The sequence below is a fragment of the Pleurodeles waltl genome, chromosome 11, assembly GCF_031143425.1.
Source record: "Pleurodeles waltl isolate 20211129_DDA chromosome 11, aPleWal1.hap1.20221129, whole genome shotgun sequence".
NCBI classification, from domain to species: domain Eukaryota; kingdom Metazoa; phylum Chordata; class Amphibia; order Caudata; family Salamandridae; genus Pleurodeles; species Pleurodeles waltl.
This window is the reverse complement of record NC_090450.1, coordinates 491,526,362-491,547,447: the sequence shown is the minus strand read 5'-3', so window position 1 is coordinate 491,547,447 and position 21,086 is coordinate 491,526,362. Positions and strand designations below refer to the sequence as shown.

The 21,086-nt window shown below is 40.5% G+C and overlaps 1 protein-coding gene across 5 annotated transcripts in view; it reads left to right on the top strand.

The window, feature by feature from the left end:
- Positions 1–21,086, top strand: part of PLEKHA2 (pleckstrin homology domain containing A2) — a 766,829-nt gene that overhangs the window by 690,760 nt on the left and 54,983 nt on the right. For all 5 annotated transcript variants that reach the window (XM_069213872.1, XM_069213873.1, XM_069213875.1 and 2 more), the window contains one exon: positions 6,985–7,048. In XM_069213872.1, the coding sequence (XP_069069973.1) occupies positions 6,985–7,048 (64 nt within the window). The remainder of the gene's footprint in view (positions 1–6,984; positions 7,049–21,086) is intronic.

Genomic DNA, 21,086 nt, shown 5'->3' with positions numbered 1-21,086 from the left:
ACTGCATTTTGAATGAGGCAGCCAGGACGCTCAGTGTTGCATGTTGGCCAACCTGACATGCAGCATGGTATTCTCCTACCCCATTCAAAGCTCACAGTAGTGATTGATGAATAGTTTCTGGATTGATGTGGTTATTTGGGAAAGGTCAACATCAGGGGATTTTCGGTGGCTCAGCAGGCCTTCCTCCTTTCCATCAAGGGATATTCCATTCATGTCTTAAATGACTCTACAATTGCCAAGTGGAACTGCCACAAGCAGAGCGGATTGGGAACATGGATCCTGTGTAAGGAGGCACTGCATCTCTGCTAGATCTCCCCAATGGCCAACCATTTGGTAGGTTTTCTAAATGCAAGGGCGGTCAAGCTCAGCACGTCAGCAGGCAGAGCACGATTGACGTCCGCATCTGTAGATGGCTCAACACATCTTTACCCACTAAACCATGTCTTCTTTAGATCTTTTCACCATCATCAAGAACATGTAATATTACAACGTTTGGCCAGGATGTTTCCTAGTAGATGCGTTCCATGTAGGTCTACTGTATGCCTTCTCACTTCTGCCTCTTATGCCTTGAGTTCTGAAGATCAGGAAAGACTGGGCTTAGATCATACTGACTGCTTCAGATGGGGCTGGGAGAGTACGATACCCCAGTCTATTGAGCGTGAGCATTTGCCCTTCGCCCTGTCTGCCTCTTCAGGAGGACCTCTTGACTCAGCAACAGGACAAGTTCCTACACTTGAATCATTGAAACCTGCACCTCCATACCTGGAGGTTGCGCAGCGCCAACTAGGTGAATTTAATTTCCCTTTTGTGGTTAGAGGGTGTTATGCTTGCAGCTAGACACTCTTCCCCTAAGTCTGTGTATTCTGATTGTTGAGCGAAGTTTGAGGTCTGGTGTGGAGACCATCAAGTTGACAATCTGCAGGCAAAGCTGTTGCATGTTTTGTAGTTTCTGCTATCACTGACCCAGCAAGGCTTTGTGAAAGGGCAATGTTAAAGGTTATTTGTCAGCCCTTTCAGCCTTTCTGTGTTAGTCCAGCAACCTTCATTATTGAAGTATTTTTAAGTGGACTTACATACATTTTCACCATGCATCCTTCCTTATGCCTCAATTGGACCTCAGTTTGATCTTTATGTTCTTAATGCGCACTTCCTTCAAGCCCATGGACAGTTTCCATCAGAGACTGCTGAGCATTAAGATGGTATTCCTTATTGTAATTACTTCTGTGTGCTGTGTGAATGAGCTGAAGGCCTGTTTTCTGGATAATTGGTGCTGCAAAGTCATGCTGCTTTTCTGTCGAAGGTGGTGACTCACTTCCATCTGAGACAGACCATCATTCTCCATGATGGTTTGTTCTCATCAACCCTCTAAGTAGAAGAAGCTTTTCTGGTTTTGCCCGAAAAGGGCTTTTAGTTTTTACATCAAGTGGATGAAAGAGTACTGGGTGGATGACCAACTTTTTATTGGCTTTGCCAGTGCTAAGAAGGGGAAGGCAGTGCAGAAATGAACCGTTTCCATGTGAATTATCTTATGCAAAAACATATGCTATTCCTGGGCCAAATGAGAAACTTGTGAGAGCTCATTCTGCCAAACAAAGGCTGCCACTGCAACACTGGTAAAAGTGTATTCCTGTATTGGTCATCTGCCAGGTACCACATAGATGTCCGTCCACACTTTCAACAGGCATTATTCTCTTGATTCTCAGGTCAGATGAAAGGGCAATTTCACTTGCTCAGTTTTCACTGGTTTTCCCGGAGTAAAGTCCACTTCTGCAATATTCCAAGCCTACCACAACCAGGAACCTGGTCAGTTCTTCTGAGTGGTTAGATTAGAAGAGTAAGCTCCCTGCAACCTGTTGCCATTAAGCTAAAAGGCAAAAGGTAGCTCAGGTGTGATTGGAACTCTCAAGATTATTTTGATGGTCGATAGTGGTGGCCTTCACGCAACCCCCCCTCCACTACCAGGAGAACCCACCTACTAACAAGCTAGAGCCCTGTCACCACAGGTGATACTACCAGAATCATGCAGACCATCCACTCAGGGTCTCCCACAGATCTCTGCCTTCACCACATCTACAGCCTGCGAAGCACACTGATCAATGCCATCCTCACAATCATCATCAACTCCTCCATCCTCAGCAGGAATTTTCTGGACAGCTGGAATCACGCAGACGTCACAGCTCTCCTGAAGAAACCCACAGCCAACCCGAAAAATCTCATCAAGTACAGGCCCATCTTGCTCCTGCCTTTCCCAAGCTAAAGACCTGGGGAAAGATCAGCAAGCAGCTCTATCTTGAAAAGCACCATCTCCTGGACTCCACCCAGTCGAGGTTCTGCAACAACCATAGCATAGAAACCACCCTCCTGACAGCAACAGGTGACATCTGGTCCATCATGGACAGAGGAAAAATGCCACTGTCATCCTGCTCGACCCACATAACCAGCAGACTCGACTCCAGCAACAGACTCTATGTCTGCATCTCCAACGAGCTCACACAAAGATTCCAGACCGTTCAAAACACTGCCACCAAAGGCATCCTAGACATCCCTGGAAGCATTCACTTAACTCCACTGAACTACACTGGCTACCTATCCAGAAATATTCCCAATTCAAGCTGCTCATCCACACCTACAAAGCCCTCTCCAACACAGGACCAGCATATCTCAATGACCAACTCTACCAACCTTTCAGACAGCCATGCTCCACCTCTCTCTCCCTCGCACAAGTCCCCCGCATCTGCTGAAACAAGTCAGGAGGGCATGCCTTCTTCATTGCCTCAAAAAAACGGAATGAACTTTCTCAAGATATCAGGACTGCCACTCCATTTCTCAGTTTCTGTAAGAAACTGAAGATCTTGCTGTTCAGCTAAGAGCACCGCCAGACCTACATTCCTCCTCCAGCACCTGGATACCCTCCCAGGTGGTAAAATGTGCCATACAAATTTACATACCATAGCATAAAATAATTGCCTCTAATGTTTTCTTCGATTAATTCGAACTGTTAGAAGAAGGGGAGAAAGGCACATTTCTCAAATGAGAAAGAGTCTAATGTCCCATGCATACACATGCACTAAGGCTATACAGTTGAAGTTCTGAGTTTGATAAAACTGTTGTCATTGATTTATAAATCATCAACACTATTTTTATATAATTTTAAGAATAATGTGCTCCTTAGTCCTTAAGCATTAAATCATTAAGAACTTATTTTTCATATAGCACTACGCCCCACAGCTTCTATTTAGGAGTGTAAACAGTAATGTAAGGGTACTCAACATATTGACTTCAAAATGATGAAAGGCTGAGATGTGCTTGCTGGTATTGAAACTCATGACCTGCAGATCATACCAGATGGCTGTAGTAAGCACTTAGCTCGCTGAGCTTACCTGTTAGCCTGCCTGTTCATCACATTTTCTAAAGTCAAAACAGCATGGAATCTAAACTATTTTAAAACTCTGCAATACATTTTACAGCTTTTTAAAAAAAGTTATAAATGTATAAATTTTATAAATACCTTTTATTACTTCTACCAGTCAACCTTGATTTTTCGTGCATATTTGTAAATATAATATGTCAACCATTTCTATTCTAGCTTTCTTTAACTATTAATGATTCACTGACAAAGCTTCAATTGTTTACTAAAAAGCTTCACATAACGTTTGCAACAATCGTAGAGGGAAGCGCAACGTTTTTTTTAATTCATAAAAGTAATTGACAGCTGCGGGGTCACCACACTTCAAATGTCAGCTTATCGTCACTCAGTTGAGTAGCATCATGCGGGTAGCATTAACATGCTGTAGATTAAAAGCCACCGTTCTCAGTCGTGTTGTAACCTGCCCACCTGCGGGCTAATAGTGGATGCCGTTCTAACTAATCACAACGGTACTCATTTTATACATTTCAGAAGAATGAAAGGTTGACTTGTCCAGGTTTACAAATGTAACATTTAAGTTGCACCCGGAGCACTGCAGCTAATGAATTAAGCCCAAAAAAAGATGTGATTGGTTTGTTAAAGCAATACATGACTTTGATACCCTTTTGCTAGCCAATCTGAAGGTTCCAATCTAAGTATAAATTAAACGTTTAAATACATTTCACACAAGGATCTCGAAAGCAGTATTCCAGCCACTGAACTACATATTGAAGGCTTCGTTTTTCTGAAACATAAGGAATTTATTTTTATAATCAAACACTAGATACAGTCTGTAACCAGTCTAGCAGCTATCAATTAAAACTATTTTCAAAATAGTCCAGCGAGAAGAAAATGGAATGCCAAAGAGGAAGACAAAATATTTTGTTGTTCTTTAACAGGCAGTTCTACCCATTTCTTGTTAAGTGACATAGAGCTCTTATGTTCACCCTTATTCAGTTTACTATTACTGAAGCATATGTCTTAATTAAAAATTATAAGTGAATAGTTACGCATTTTGAATGATGACTTAAGTAGAAAAATGAACAACGTAGAAAAAATAATGTGCACGTTTGAAATTGTGACCTCGAAGAATGGCCACCGGTGTTCAAGAAATGTTCTAAACAACTATTAATCCATATGAAATATTGAAAATGTATTAGATCAATGTACTAATATGTTATATTAAAGGGTTATGGAATATGTTCTTGCTTATTAACTGGAGGCCTTAACTTAACGAGTGTCTTGGCCTAGTTTTGCCAGGCCTCATGTAGAAGCCATATTTCTTAGCGTTTAATACAAAATGCTGACAGAGTGAACTAACTGTGAAATGCGCATTGTTTTAATAAAATGCTTAGCAGAAGCTTTCTATGGGAACCGACAGACAGGAGCTGAGGTCTCTCGTAAAGTAACTAAATGTGTGTAAAATGTGCAAAGGGTTCTTCCCAGGACGCGAACAAAGAAGACACTGACTGGAGATGAAGATGCAACAAAATTGATACCTGACGAGCCGGATGATGAGAATATCGTAAAGTAGACCAATCAATGACGTGTGAACTGTGAAATATTAGAATTCATAGATTTGGTAAAAGGACATTATTGGGTAGAGAAATAACGTATGATTAATTGACCAATTGGAAATTGAGGGATGGTTTGGGGAACTTTGATTCAACAACGTGACAGAGGGAAAAGACTTCAGACCTTATTCAGATTTTACTGCGGTATTGAGAAGAAGAGATTCTAGATTCTGTCATTGGGTTTATAATCTCTGACTGAGAACCTGATGTTTGCCGATCGACTGATGACCTGAGGACGAAGACTGACTCTGCTTGCTGACCCATACCATGGATAGGTAGATATGACAATGACTGAATTGCATTTTTATGCCTTTTCTTTCTAGGTACCAACTGCGCTGACTTAATTCTTTCCTTTAAGTAGATGTTTTCGAAATTTGTGTTCCAAATTATTTTGCATGAAGCCCCACATGCTGATGCTAATCAGTGTTAGCTGAGGTTACTCTCATGACGACTGACAAATTACAGAGACAAATGGTTGACAGACTATTTTGCTGAACTTGATGGATGTCATAGTTTTGCTGAATTGGGTTTCACTAAAGTTAAGTGTTGATGCCTTAGAATGTCTTTTGATTCAAGCTTTGATTAGATCACGTCTTCTGCGACTTGCTGATTAACAAGCGTTACTAAAATTGTTTTGATTAGGGTTGATGATTAAGATTCATGAGTTACTATTGTTAACGAAAGGGAAATAAACTTACTAAACTTATAATCAAGGTGTGGTTATACATGGCTGAAGATTCATGGTGTGTGAAAATTTCTGACTCCATTGATTGTGGATTTGACTAATCGTATTTGATTATTTTATGTTGATTATTGATTCTGTACGAAAACTATGGTAAGAACACCCTATACGAATCAAAAGGTTCATCGACCTATACACGTCCCCTTGTAATTTTACTTATTAAGGACCGACGCGCTGGCACTAATGAGTTCTCTTGACCAGGTAACTGCTTGAACTCACCCTTTAATTTGTAAAAGAATAAGTGCCAGCACCCAAACATTTGCTCGGAAGCCTACGGCAGGCGCTATTGAGGGTCAGTGTGCTGAATACTGAGGATGCATAATTTTGATTCCACCTCTTTCCTCTTTAATCTACCACTACCAGAGCCCCACTGCCTCTTGAGCTCTGTCTTTGCTGGTTCTTTTTTATACTTCCTTTCTTTATTTGGCACTGTTTTCCATGTTACTCTTCCTGATTCTTTCCCCCTTTTGCGTTTTTCTCTCTCTTGCTCTGGATCAAAGTCTGTTGAGGACAAATAAGTTCTGGTCACCAAAAATGAATGCCTGAGCCTTGCCAGCAACCACTGGCTCAAATTAAGCTCTACTTGAACTGGCACAGAGTTTCATGACAAGTCGTATATATCAAGATGGTTTAGGACATGCCCTGGGTGTCTTCAGTCAGTCAGTGGTGGTCTGTACAATGTTGTATAGGAGAAATTCTATCCATAAAGAAGTGTAGGCCATGCTATGTTGTATAGGCGAAATCATGTCATTTTTTTCACATGTAGTTAGTCAGTGCCTATACATTTTAAGCTATTAAAAAAACGTAGAACTGTTCGTAGTTATTGACAAGACTATGTTACTGGGCATTTGAGAATCAAATCAGGTCTTACGTCATGTTTCTCCTTTTTCCCCACAGTGGGAACATAAAAGATAGAGGCCCATATTTATACTTTTTTAGTGCTGCATTTGCGTCATTTTTTTACGCAAAAGCAGCGCAAACTTCCAAAATACAATTGTATTTTGTAAGTTTGCGCTGATTTTGGATCAAAAAAACACGCAAATGTGGCGCTAAAAAAGTATAAATATGGTCCAGAATTTTCTCTGCATGCCTTTCCATTTGCTGAATGTTTCTCTTTATCCCTCGTCGAACACGCAGCATCAATTGCACAATAGTTATAAAATATGGTGTTCTTCACCACAATATGTGTCATAGATTGAAATTTCTTGATTTTGTGTGGATCTTTAACTCTCTCATTGATCATTTTTTTCTCCTTTTCATAGGGATCTTTTAACGAGAGACAACCTATTCGAAATAATAACAAGTTCAAGGATCTTCTACATACAGGTAAAGACTTTTGTGTGTGTTCATTGTGATGGTAAGAGAGGTTAGTGCTATTCTTTTTATTGTGACTTTGGTACGTCCTCGCAATCCATTAACTACAACCATGGCACTTAGAAAGATTCTAAGATGAGTTATTCACTTTGGAGAGATGAGTTGTGTTGAGCGTGTGTCCTCTTGGTTCTGTCACCTCACTAAGGGTATTCCTCAAAAAAGTCATTAACTTTCACCCGCTTACAGTGGCATGCTTCATCATTCGGTATGATCCTAATACAACCATAATGGTGGCACATAGCTTGCTCCCTTTGGTGCTATTTGCAGGGTGGAAGGTGAGGTACCTGGGTATATACACCAGAACAGTCACATACTAGAACAAACCCAATGAGGTAGCATGCCACAGGAAGTAACTTACTTTTCTTTCTCAGGGAATAGATTTAGCGAGGGGATATAACCCAGAGGACTCATTTTATAAATTTGTTAACACATAGCAGACCAACAACATGACTATGATTTGCACAGTGTGCGGGGTACAGTATGATAATAACTCATACCACAAGCACCGAATTGTGATTAAGGTGTTTTCTCTTGCTTGAGTGTTTTAATAATTCTTTTTAAACACTTGATGTGCAGGGTACAGTATGATAATAACTCATACCACAAATACCGAATTGTGATTAAGGTGTTTTCTCTTGCTTGAGTGTTTTTATAATTCTTTTTAAACACTGGATATTTTAGATGTGTGTTCTTCTAATTTTCTAGCCAGCACAGAAAAGTGGGTATCAGTAGGACTGATACACCAGAGCACCAGCAGTATATAATCTTCCACCAATGTACCTCTTCACGCTCTAGTGGAGCGCACTTTTCAAGGATTCCCATTGCTTCCTACTCCTCTACACTGACATGGTCATAAAAAACTATACGATCTCTCTTTCTTTTTCCCTTTCCAGTATGATTTTACAGAGGCCCCACCCAGGCCACCATTCTTCTTGTTTTTATCTGTCTGTCCATGCAGATCTGATCACCCTGCAATTTGATGGGACCTGATGGAAATAAAAGAACACTAACCTTGAAAGAACATTGGTAGGGTCTCTAGGGGCAAGGAAAGATTTATAGCTAATTGTGTTGGCAATGCCAACAGAGTTTTGCAGCACTGCATGACGAGAAGAGGCAGGAAGCAGAATGAGAGTGACAGTAGCAACAGCGTGGAAGGTCGCAGACATCAGGATAGCAGGCTACACAAGTGGGTGAGGCAACAAATACCTGGACACAAAAGTATGACATTATGGACTCTGGCGAGTCTGCTAAGCTGCAGGTAGATAAAGCTCATGAGTGAATTGCATGAACAAGGTGTAAGTGTACAGAGAATGTTTTGTAGTAAGCTACCCCAGGGCTATTTTGAGGAAAGTGAAGCCAGCAAGAAACCATGCATGTATTTCAAGCCAAGATAGACATTCCAGGAGAGAAGTGTTCAATGCCCCATCAATTCTTCCCTTGCAATCCAGCGACAGGACGAAGAGGACAGCTTGAAGCGAACAGAAGAACAGAGGATGCTCTCCTCTTCTGTCGCAAATTGTTTCTGAATTTAATGATTTGCTGCTGAGGGCTGTCACTGTGGCAGCGGTAACTGAATCAAAGAAACATAGGGTGCAGCAGCAAGATTAGTAAAAAGGTGAGGAATCAAGCAGAAAAATTGATACAAGTTTATAAAGTGCTATAAAAGACACAATGGTACATGTCAGTTATGATCTCCACTTCCCTGAAGCAGGAGAAGATGTTGAGGAGGAAGATAATTTTTGTAATTATGCTCTGCCCCTGTCATTTCATCAGCAACAAAAACAATAGTGTGACAAGAAGGGAACCGTTGAAATAAGCCAAATCTCATGTTTTTGGAGTTGTTCCAAGTAGATTTTTCGTTGCCCACTCTGGCAGGGTAACATCTATTCCAATAGAGGATGATGTTGACAGTGTACATGACACAGTATTTATTGAAAGACTGAAAGCTGAATTCGAATGGGCAGGTGGAAGAAGACTGCACTGAAAGGTTGAGCAAGATGTGATAACAGGAATGGTTGATGCCTGTTGTTAGCGCGTCAGACCTTATTAAGTAAACTTACAAGGGGATGCATATAGGCCGATGGACCTTTTGACTGCGCTTCGAGTAGTTCCCACCATGTAAACCCGTACCAATAGAAATCAAAAGCAATAACAATCAATGACATCAATAATCAATGGGAGTCAGTAATTTCCACACACCATGACCTCGCAGCCATGAATAACCACACCTTTATGTAAAAGTTCAAATGTTTATTTCCCTGTATTAACAATGCTAAGGTCACGTAACTTAGACTCAATATCAAATGATAAACATACAGAAACAATACTGGCTGACCAAAGCGCCTAAAGAACCCCAATCTAATCAAAGCCTGAGCCACTACACAATCTAAGGTTACAGTACAAATTCATAGCAAGAATAACTACACAAAAGAAATGGCATGCATTTAGATTCAGCAAAGAAAAGACATCAGCTGTTATTACATGTAGCAAACTTCATCAGTGAGAACCCTAACCAACATCAGATTAGAATAGCATGTTTGGACTTCATGCAAAACAATTTAGTCACACAAATTTGGAAAACAACTAGCTTTGGCTCTATCAAAATAAGTGGTTGGTACCAAAGCAAATAGACATAACAATCAGTAACATTGTCTCGTACCTTGCCTCAGTATGGTTCAGCAAGCTGTGACAGTCTTCGTCATTAGGACATCAGTTCGGTCAGCAAGGCATCAGGATTCAGCATTAGAGTTCAGAAAAGCAAAGTCTCTTCATGCAGTTCAGAAAGATTAATCGAAAAAAAATGAGCTTTCTGGACAGTTCGAAAGAATATAGCTAATGCTGAAGTGGAAACGTGGAAAAAATTGTGTCTTCCTCTTGGTGCAGTCTGGCTAAATTATATTTCCTAAAACTACTTCCCACGTCCTTATTGGTCAAAGAATCGCATGTTTGCACTTAGTCCAATGAAAATAAAACCCCAAACCTAAAGGATTATTAGTACACGGTTCACATGTTGATGATTGGCTCCTCATCTCCCATTCCCATCGTTCAGCTTGTCAGGTATCAATATTGTTGCAGCTTATTTTCCAGTCAGTGCATCCATTGTCTTCTCCTGGGAAGGTCAGTCTTATACATACTACATTACACATTGTATCCCTAGCTATTACAACATCTTCTAGCAAGCAGTTCTCATGAGCAAGAATTTCATCTACGAGCACTTGGTCAGTACAGTTGAAGATCACAATTTAATTCTCTAAGCAGCCATTTTATTAGTCACCTACGACATGCAACTTGACATGAGGGCGTGCAAATAGGCCCAAGACTTTGCTAAGTTAAGGCCTACGATTAATAAAGATAATACATAATACATAACCTTTAATATTACATATTACTACATTAATCAAACATTTGTTCAACATTTTATATTAATAAGCTATTAGGTATGCTGACGGCCACTCAGATGGGCGCAACTTCAAATGTGTGCGTTATTTCTCTACGTTAACTCACTCTCTATGCAAATTCAACACTCAGAATACATGAATATTCATTAGGAAAATTCAGCGTTAACACTATTGTGCAGAAAGAATCAGTAACAGCTGTAACTATAATGAGTGGGGAAACAGTAACTGGAAACAACTGCATACATGACTGAAGCACTGACACTGGCCAGGAAAAGGCAACTGTTAGATCGACTATTTGAAGAGAAAAATATTTTTGGATCCAACCTGATGAGCTCATAAATAAAGCAGGTCATTTCAATACAGGGGTCATTCCATGTCTTGCATACTGAGTGTGGCAAAATACCAATTGTACACCTCATGTAGACGATTGTCATAGAGGCAAAGGACTTCAGCACAAAGTAGCTGATCTATGCTGGCCAAGAGTTGCCCTCCAGCACCAATAGCAAAGAATACTCAGATGTCCACATTATTTTGACTCAGTGCCTCTGGTGCAGTGATCAATGAGATAAAACTTTTGGCCCAGTTTTGTGGACTTTTGAAGCAGGGCAGCATAGCAAGTCACCTTGCTGCGCTGACCTGCATGAAAGGGAAAAAGCAGGAATGTTCTTTCCCACTGCCATGGGACCGTTTCGACTGCCTAGCACCAAATCAGGCATGCCTGCACAATGGTGCAAGGGTGTCTGCATTGCATGCAAGATTGTTTTTGTGCAGTAAGGGATACCTTCCTGCACAGAAACAATCCTGGGCGACCTTTTTCTCTTTCTATGTGTACTGCAGAATACAGCACACATGGAAAGAGGGGAGGAGTAAGATTTTGACGTATCCCCAGGTTTACATGGCCTTGTAAATGTGGGGATGTGTCAAAATCCATGGGTGTTGCGTGGGAACACCCACTGCAACACCCATGGAATGCCTCCCTGGTGCACAGTAAGGCAACACAGTGATTTGTGCTGCCTTGCCTTACTCCAAATCTATTAGGCCATACAACAACACACCAGGTGGCTTTGTGTGGCCTCATAAATATGGTTGAAAGGTTTGTGCAGCAGTTGCAGCGCAAGCCTTTCATAAATATGCCCCTTTGTTTCTTTCAAAAGGTTGGATAGGAGGCAGTGGCAGAGAAATGGATGACAGAGATTGTAAAATATAGAGAAATCGATGAATTGCCCTAAAGATCGGATCACAGTTAAGCATTTAATTTGGGATCCACGGCTTTTAAAGCCTATTATGTTTCTCCGAGCTGACATTCATCGACTTGGACATCCATCAGAATATTCTCACATAATTTTAGGCTTTTTGTTTGGCAATATATCTTCATCCTATCAGATGACCTCTCCTGCAGATTTTAGACTTTCTATTGTATGGCTTTAAGGGAGGTTTTTTTAGATTCAATCAGTGACACTCAAGGTATTTCTACATGAGGAGATGTTGGGAGGTTGAAGTCCCTAATCACAATATTGTTGGAGGTTTATGTGCTTTTGAATCTATTTAAGAAGGTGATGATAGCATCTGAATTTCAGCAATTTTGGGTCTGTAAAAGTATTCATCCAAGTGACAGTATCTTGGTTTGTCACCTGGGTGAATTTGATGCCATAGTGTACAAACCCACTTGTTCTTCTTGGTGCCTTATTTGTCAGATGAGTCACGTTGAATGGCATATTCAGATGTGAGCATTTTACACATGTGCTAAAATCATTATGTCTCACTGGTGGCAGCATACAAGATGCTGGACCCAGCAACAGAACCCCTCAGTGGAAGAATATGAATGGCAGTGAGGAAGGCTTCTTCAGTGGGGAGGGGTTCAAGAAAGCCATGCTTTGGGAGTGAATTAAAGAGGTTTCTGCTCTCTGAGCTGAAGTGATGGATGCCATTGGATTGCATGTGCAAGGTAGCTGCTTGGGCCCCCTATGTAGCGTGATCTTTGAGCATTTTAGGGAAATAGTGTGCCTCGGGCAAGGATTTGCTTTCTTGAGTGCTGTAAATATCTGAAAGGTCATGTGAACCTCAGGAAATAAATATGTAATGAATTACTAGTATATATCGCTAATTTGGAAGCGTTAGTATATCCTCATTATATAAGGACAAGTAAAATAGATTAGAAGTAATGCTTTAATTATGTGTGCTTCTTCAAATTAGTTAGATTCTTCTCCATTTCTAACGAACACAGCCTTGAGCATCACAGGTTCAGTTGTTACATGATTGAAGGCGGGATAGCCCTGCTTTAGGGCCCATATTCTATGAGGCAACACATTGCAAAAAGGGTAATTAAGTCCTAGAAACTGAAAAGTGGGTAAGGATTTGCCTGACTGCAGGTCACGAATTACCTGGCTATGTGTTTACTGGGACAGGGAGGTGAAGAGTCGAAGTGACAAATATTAATATCCATAATCAAAGCAATAGGATTGGTGTTTTTGTGACAAGAAAACTCACAAAACACTGACGGTAGTCTGAGGCCAGCCAAAAATCTGGCGTGATTAATCATTGTACTACGAGGTGGGAATTCCTTTTGTCCACCAACGTCCTAAACCACAAAAAAGGAGCCTCGAGAAGTTATTTACCTCTTTGTCAAACTTTAAACCATCAACCATCACCCTACATCACCATCATTTCAAAGATCCGCCTACAAAAAATGGCAGTGCGCATCACATTCACTTAATCTTTAAGAACGTAACTTCCTTCATAAGTAGCAGACAGACCGCCATTAATTAAGATAGCTGTTCCCGAGAGCGATGGGCAGGACCACTCATCTGCTAGGTGGGGCTGAAACAGGTAAAAACATGCAGCAGTGTTTCTGTACATGCACCCTCGGGCTCCATGTTTTGAGTCTAGAGAGACCATCATGTGACTGTGACAGCAATGTGGGCATGCACTCATTACTTCCACAGCACATCGTAAATGATAGCTTGGAAACGATCCAGCACGCCTGCTGGCGAAGCCTGCGGAACCGTGAGAGAACATGTTATCCATGCTTTTGAATTGCTTTACCCACTTTCCCTTAAGCTTCACAGCCTTCTGCTTCAACGTAAACATTCAACTAACCTAATTTTTCGTCATCTACAGTCTGCCATCCTTCTATATTGTTTTATTTTACCATATTTTCCTCATTGTTCATAAATATGACATCTTCCGCACCTTGCAACTGCAAGTAACAAACACTGCTCGATAGCAGTGGGAGTACTTGATTGAGTGGCAAACTTGTTTAGAAAAAACCGGTTTGATGATATATATAAGAAAGTGACAGTTGGTGACTCGATGAATCCTCTGATAATGTGGTGCTTTCGGGGTCACTTGAGTAACCCTCGTGTACCACCCTAAAAGGCAGCTAATTATGTAAATGAAGTAACCTCGGGGAGTCAGCTGCTAAATTAGCATGTGAACATGTCAATAGAACAAAAAAATGACAAACCTGGAGCCGGAGACTCGGTTCATTTAAGGCCGAACTGTTTTTAACTCAAATATCAACTAAGTGAAATTATTTTCTAAAACATAATGAACCCTAATCCACAGCACATAAATTGAAGGCATCCCTTCAAATATCTAAGGGGAAACAGCATTTACAACACAGCCATTATCACGCAATACCTTTACCAAGCATCCAATACCACGCACATGCCTTTACTACGCATGTGTTTACCACAAAGTTTTTTACCACGCATATATCTTTACCACGCATGCCTAAACAACGAAAATGTATTTTTCCGTTAAGTATATATATATATATATATATATATATATGTGTGTGTGTGTGTGTGTGTGTGTTCACATATGTAAAGAGATTATATATATATAGATATATATATATATATATATATATTTTTTTTTTTTACCTACTAGCAGTTGCCAGTAGGTAGTTAGGAACTAATTTCCATGGGAAAAGTGCTTTTTATTTTGCTAATAGCTTCAAATCTTTGTGAAAGATAAATGTTAGCTCTTGGTCTTGGTCCAGAATGAATACTTTGGTGTAAATGCGTTCAATAGTTTTGGAGTTTAAAAAAAAAAAGAAATATAGATATCTAGGGACACGACTCCTCCGCAGATCCGACAGATCTACTTGGAAGTGCTGGCAGCCATCTTGGGAAAAGTAAGCAAGGATTCAGGGTAGAAAAACCCTGACCCCGAGACCTGGTGGTGGGGTCCCAGAGGTATCCCACCTGGGGACAAAAAACATTTTGTTAATTTGCTGAATTTCTGTGGTTTCGTCCATGTAAAATATGAACCTAACTATAACATCCCTGTTTTTTTGTGAAGATAGATAGATAGATATTAGGGTAAGAGCATTTTTAAGGTTTTTGGGGGGCAAGAGTTATTTTAGGGTTGAGGGTGGCAAGGGTGTTTAAGGTTTAGGTTGGGTTGGGGTATTGGGTGGTAAGAGTATTTTTAGGGGTTGGGGTGGATTAAGGTATTTGAGTGGCAAGTGTGTTTTTAGGGTTTAGGGTGAGTAGGGGTATTTGGGTGGCAAGGGTATTTATAGGAATTAGGGTGGGTAAGGTTATTTGGGTGTCAAGGATTTTTATGGTTTCGGGTGGGTAAGGGAATTTGGGCGGCAAGGGTAATGTTAAGGTTTAGGGTGGGAAGGGGTATTTGGATGGCAAAGGTCATTTTAGGGTTTAGGGTGGGTAAGGGTATTTGGGAGGCCAGGGTGTTTTTAGAGTTTAGGGTGGGTAGGGGTATTTGGTTGGGAAGGGTGTTTTTAGAGTTTAGGGGTAATTGAGTTTAGTGGTTGAAAAGGTTATATATATATATATATTATATATATATATATATATATATATATATATATATATATATATATATATATATATATATATATATGTATATTACCTACTGGCGGTCGCCAGTAGGTAGTTATGGTTAGGGCCTGGGGAAATATAGAGAAAGAATTGGCGTAGGGCACCGCAGCAAGCTTTTGTGCTGTGCTGACAGACCCCAACTTGAAAGGGCAGAAATGCACCATTTTAACAACATCAGTGCATGTCTGTCCTTTTCCCCTTCACTGGCTCACAAATTGCTGCCTAGCACCAACACAGGCATCCTTGCACCATTGGTGCAAGGGTGTCTGTGTTTTTGGCAGGATTGTTTTTGTGCAGGAAGAGACACCTTCCTGCACAAAATCAAACCTCTGATGCATTTTCCTCTTTCTTGTGCTTGGTAATGGCATGTCTGGTTCCATCATACGTACATCCTGGTTCTTAGCTGCAATCATTGGTTTTGGCTTTAGATGTCAACAGTGAAGACTAAGGGCCAGATGTATTATCACGGCCCTTTGCGATTCGGTAATAGCGATTTTTAAGAAATCGCTATTACCAACTCGCAAAGTGCCATGTATCACATTTGCGATTTTGTAATAGCGATTTCTTAAAAATCGCAAATGCTATTACCGAATCGCAAATTGTGATACCGGCCCCATTCGCAGCTATGGGCCTGTTGGCCCATAGCTGCGAATTTTTTGCATTTCCAAAATTGCGATTTCTGAACCAGAAATCGCAATTTTGGAAATGCAAAAGTCCAGGGTGATGGGGGCCTAAGGCCCCCTCTCTTCTGCACCCCAAAATAATTTAGTTCAACATGTAAGGTACACACATGCCAAAAGGGCATGTGTGCTTTACATGTTAAATTTAAAAATGCAGTTTTACTGCATTTTTTAATTTTGCACCAGGTTACCACCTGGTTGCAGATCATGGTATTTTGCATGTGCAAAATGCCATTCTGCGAAAAATCGCAATTTGTGATTTTTTGCAGCATTGCCTTGCGACCTGGATTTTGCGAATCGTGAAATCCAGGTCGCAACGCTAGAAATCGCAATTTTAGCGATTTCTACTTTGTGGTCTGCGAATGCCTTTCATGCATTGCAGACCACTATTTTGCACTCGCAAACGGACGATTTTACCGTTTGCGAGTGCAAAATATTTTCATACATCTGGCCCTATATGTAATTGGTTCTTAGCAATGTATACAGATTCTATAAATCTTATACCTACATCAAATAAAGTGTGAACTGTAATCTGTCATGGTCACTTACACTCAACCAATATGAATTTTCTGATGAAGTGCGTTGAAATCAAATTTAAGGTGCCTTCAAACCTGTGTAGCATAGACAATGCCCGCCCTCCTATATTTACCAATTTGATAAAGAGTAAGAACCAAGTGTTAATTTAAAGTGGGCTCTCAGAAAGTCTCCTCAAAGAAATCCGCTTAAAGATGAAATAAGGCGCTATTCGCTTGAAATGAGTCAAAGGAATGATTGTTGCTGCTGTTGACCGAGATGCAAGGAATAGCGGGATGAAGGTAGAGCAGGAACAACTTGCATGCACTCCAAACTTGCAATCTTAATTGGGTTCTTTATTTTTAGGTAGAGAGGCAGTGTCCCCACTGAAGAGTAGAGCAGTCTTCTAATGCCGAAGGCCCCTCAGTTTCTTTTTGATTTTAAGATATTTTTGAGTTGATGATGATGTACAAATGATGTATACATAAATGTGAGTCTACAAACAATACAAATTATACAGCGGCATAAAACTAGATATAGTAAAAACTCTCAGAGTAACATATTTATCTAACATTGATAAACATATTCTTTCACAAAACACTTTACAATCTTAATCCAAAAAAGTAATTAAATATACATTAATAATAAACATATCTGTTTCTAAAAGAACATTACACTTCAAAAAAATAACTATTTTTCTTCGCATAAAAATAAGTTCTAGCTGCCTATTACTGCTAAGTAGCGGTTCTTCAGCACTATTTTCTGCAAAATCATATTTTGCTGTAAATTGCTTTTATGGTTTGTGTTGCGCTGCAGGCCACGAGCATGTTTTTCCACAAATAGCCAGCAGCAGGTTGCAGGCACATAGGCAGAGCCACTTTAATTATGCAATTCTGCGCATCAGCTTTTTCTGCCCATGGATGGATTAGTCGCATTTGCCACATAATACATCTATTACACAGTCTGCATATTTTAACAAAAAATGTTATTTCTAGTTTAAACCGATCAAAGGTTATTAAAATTGCAGCAATGAGTGTTGCCCCGCGAAGGAAAGCACTGTCCAAATATTGACTGGTGACTTTTAACTAGCATAGATTTGTTTGGGTGTTAATCTGGAACTAATTAGTTGAAACAATTACCCCGATAGTATCACTAGTGTACAGATGCTAAAATATTGAAGTAATACTGCAGAAAGAAGCGCTACATTGTTTGTGTGTTGTTGCTGCATAATTTACTCATCCCTACTGCATAATTTGTTCCTCACCTGCATAATTCCAGTGCCCCTGCCATATGATTTGTTTGAATCCTCTAAGTTTTCTTCTACAGCGCCAACGCATGCTGTCTTGTCTAATAGGTGTTTTTAACATTCTCTCATGTATTCAGTAAATTCAAACCCAAACGCACCTGTAATAACTTTTAATTGTGTGTATCATTAAATCATGGCTATGTTAAAACAGCTTCTATTTTATGCATCAAATTACGCTTTGCTCGTACATGTTTTACAACTGTTTGCTGCGCCGTAGGCCGAGCTCACGCGTTCTTTAACACGATAAATAATAAATGATACGGAGAAATAAATTATGAAAAATATTTTAAAACTGAGCATAATAGCAGCAGCACCAATGAGGAATCTGTTGTCACTAGTTTGGCAACCCCCCATCACGCAGCCCAGTCCAGTGCCTTTTATTACGCAAAATACTGATGTTTGAACAGAGTACGAGTTGTTCTCATGCCTTATTACATTCCATTAGGGCAGGTGTGTGTAGCTATTAACTCGACAGAAACGAAAATGCCCGGAGGGGCACTGCTAGCGTCGCTCTTGTTTGATAAATTCCGCGTTGACGCTTCTAACTGTCCCTCAAATATTAGACACATTCTAGCACAACACCTAAACATGGTTAAGAGAGGCTTGGGATGAACAGGACAAATATTTAGGGAAGTATATTAGCACTCCTTATAATAATACTGAATACATTTTTTAAGTTGGGGTTCATATCATATGGTTTGATATGTCTAAGTGCAAAAACAACAAGTGATGGACGGAATGCTGAACATTGTCAAACATTCACCCCCAGTACAGTGATCTGCGCCTAAATCCATCGTTTTTTTGCTGCCCATGCCATTCCAGTTTGGACCCAGCCATATGCAAATCAGTCTTGACCCTGTTCCCCATGGGAACAGTCCAGCCCGAACTGCTAGGCCAGGTCTTCCCTGGACTGGAAACAAGCATCCTGGGACCGGTTTCGGGGTTTCACCCCTCATCATCCTTTTTTGTTGCTACAGTTGCCCTAAATGGGAAGGGTATGCCCAGACGTGGGTCCCTTGCTCACTGTGCCACTGGATTCAAGCTAGCCTGGCTGATGAAGGGTGATACCCTGAAACCGGTCCCAGGATGCTTGTTTCCGGTCCAGTGAGGACCTGGCTTGGCAGTTCGGGCTGGACTGTTCCCATGAGGAACAGGGTCAAGACTGATTTGCATATGGCTGGGTCCAAACTGGGGTGGCATGGTGAGCAAAAGCACGATGGATTAAACCCAGATCTGTGACTGGGGGTGAGTGTTTGCATTGTCCAGCACTCCGTCCATCACCCTTTTTTGTTGATATGTCTAAGACCAGTAATTAGTGGTGTTATTGTTACTTAATTGAAAGGGCCTCAATTTCGGACCTTGGAAGAAGGCAGTGATACATTATACTGCAGTGTTTTCTTATATCTGGCTTGGGTCCATGGACACCCACATTTCTTCAGTAGGAGGGCGTCCCGCACTGTTTTTAGCGAGGGCCGCGGCCGTACTAGTGCAGACAGTATAACACTACGGCTGCTGTAGTGTTACGCTGCACTGTGAGCCTGAACACCATACAAGCACCCACCACCCCTCCTGCAGACTCCCATGCTTAGGTCAGCAAGCTTATGTGATCAACAGAAGAAGATCTTTAAGAAGAACTAATGAGAGAGGGGCTGTGGATCCGACCGCATGCTAATTTCTTTAACTACATATAAAGGAAGGGGTCTTCCCTAATAACCCTACTATACCTGGGTAAGCTAAGACATAAGAAAAAGTGGTACAATAGTAGTAAAAAATACAATCACCAATACAAAAGTGAAACTATAAATCAATCACTACAAAAATAGTTCATTTCTACATTTCTTTTCATGTTATTTTAATCAAACAATAAAAATAGCCTACATTAAACATATCACAATACTTCAAACAAGAAGTTACATACCATACAAAGACATAATATATACATAAAACAATAACGTTACAAATCAACAAAAATGTATTCCAGTCATCCTTTTGCTTTCAAAAAATGTGGTTATTAGCAATGCTTTAAATGTTAATCCACATGGGAGATGATTGCATCATATTCACTTCTCAAAAATAAAGTACACTGTTCCAAGTGAAAACAGCAGGGAAACCTAAATAATAGGAGCAAGAGCCCTCACACATCTCATCGGATGTCATGCTTCATCATCGGGGATGCTCCTCGTCAGACTGGCGCTGCAATGTCTGACGGGCTCCATAAAAAGGGGGCTTTTTGCCAGAGATCTTTCACAGTGACTGCCATATAACACCGTTTTAGCAGGAGAGAAAAATAAATAAAATTGGCTCAAAAACCTAGAACTGTGTTATAAATTTATTATCTGCACAAGGTCTTGGCCAAGATTAAAAACAGTGGAGAGTGCTTAGTGAGTAATCATGCTCATTCACTCTCACAACAGAAGATAGGTAGAGGACAGGAAAATATCATGTACCCTCTATTCATGAGTCAACATGTTTCGCGTCTCCATGGTCCCAAAGGATCCAACGACGCTTCATCAGGACCAAAACTCAAAACTTCTCATTTGTTAAACACACAGACAATACTAGGTCTAATTTGTCAGTCAACTCAAAATCAGTCACTTAAATAATCCGTGCATCAGGTCAGTTCAGAAAAAGGTCGCCCTGTGAAAATGGTAAAATACAAAAAGCAATATATAGCCAAATACTTTTCTTGTATACACAATGTGGTATTCAGTGACACAAGGTGAACAAGGTGCTCAGTGGGGAGAAAACAATTTCAAGCCTTACCATCCCAAATTTTGGAAACGGCTCCTTAGGTAAACACAAGCCAGGAGACTGGAGCAAGAACTGAAGAAATATAAACACATAGTCGTCTAGACAACAAAAAACAAAAGAAGCAACGAGCCAAGAGACCCATTGATAGCTTGGAGGGGAAACAATGAGTCCCACTATATCATGCTTGTCTCAATGCACTTCCCAAGAGAAGAAAGCCAACCTATCACAGTCTAATAGCAGTTGTAGTCTAAATCCGACCTCCTAAATTGCCAAACAAACGTTTCGTAGTACTCGACCATCATGTGAGGGACTCTTCCCCATAAACGAGGAGAAGAGACACTCGTCTACTGCAGGGAAGAAAGCTAGACAATACAGAGCCCCCCGCAGTAGATGTGCTTTAAGGACCGATAAGTGTCCGTACCAAATCAAACCCCATGAAGGCAATCGCTTCAGCAATCGTAAAATGCAGAAAAACTGAAAGTCTTGATTTTAAAG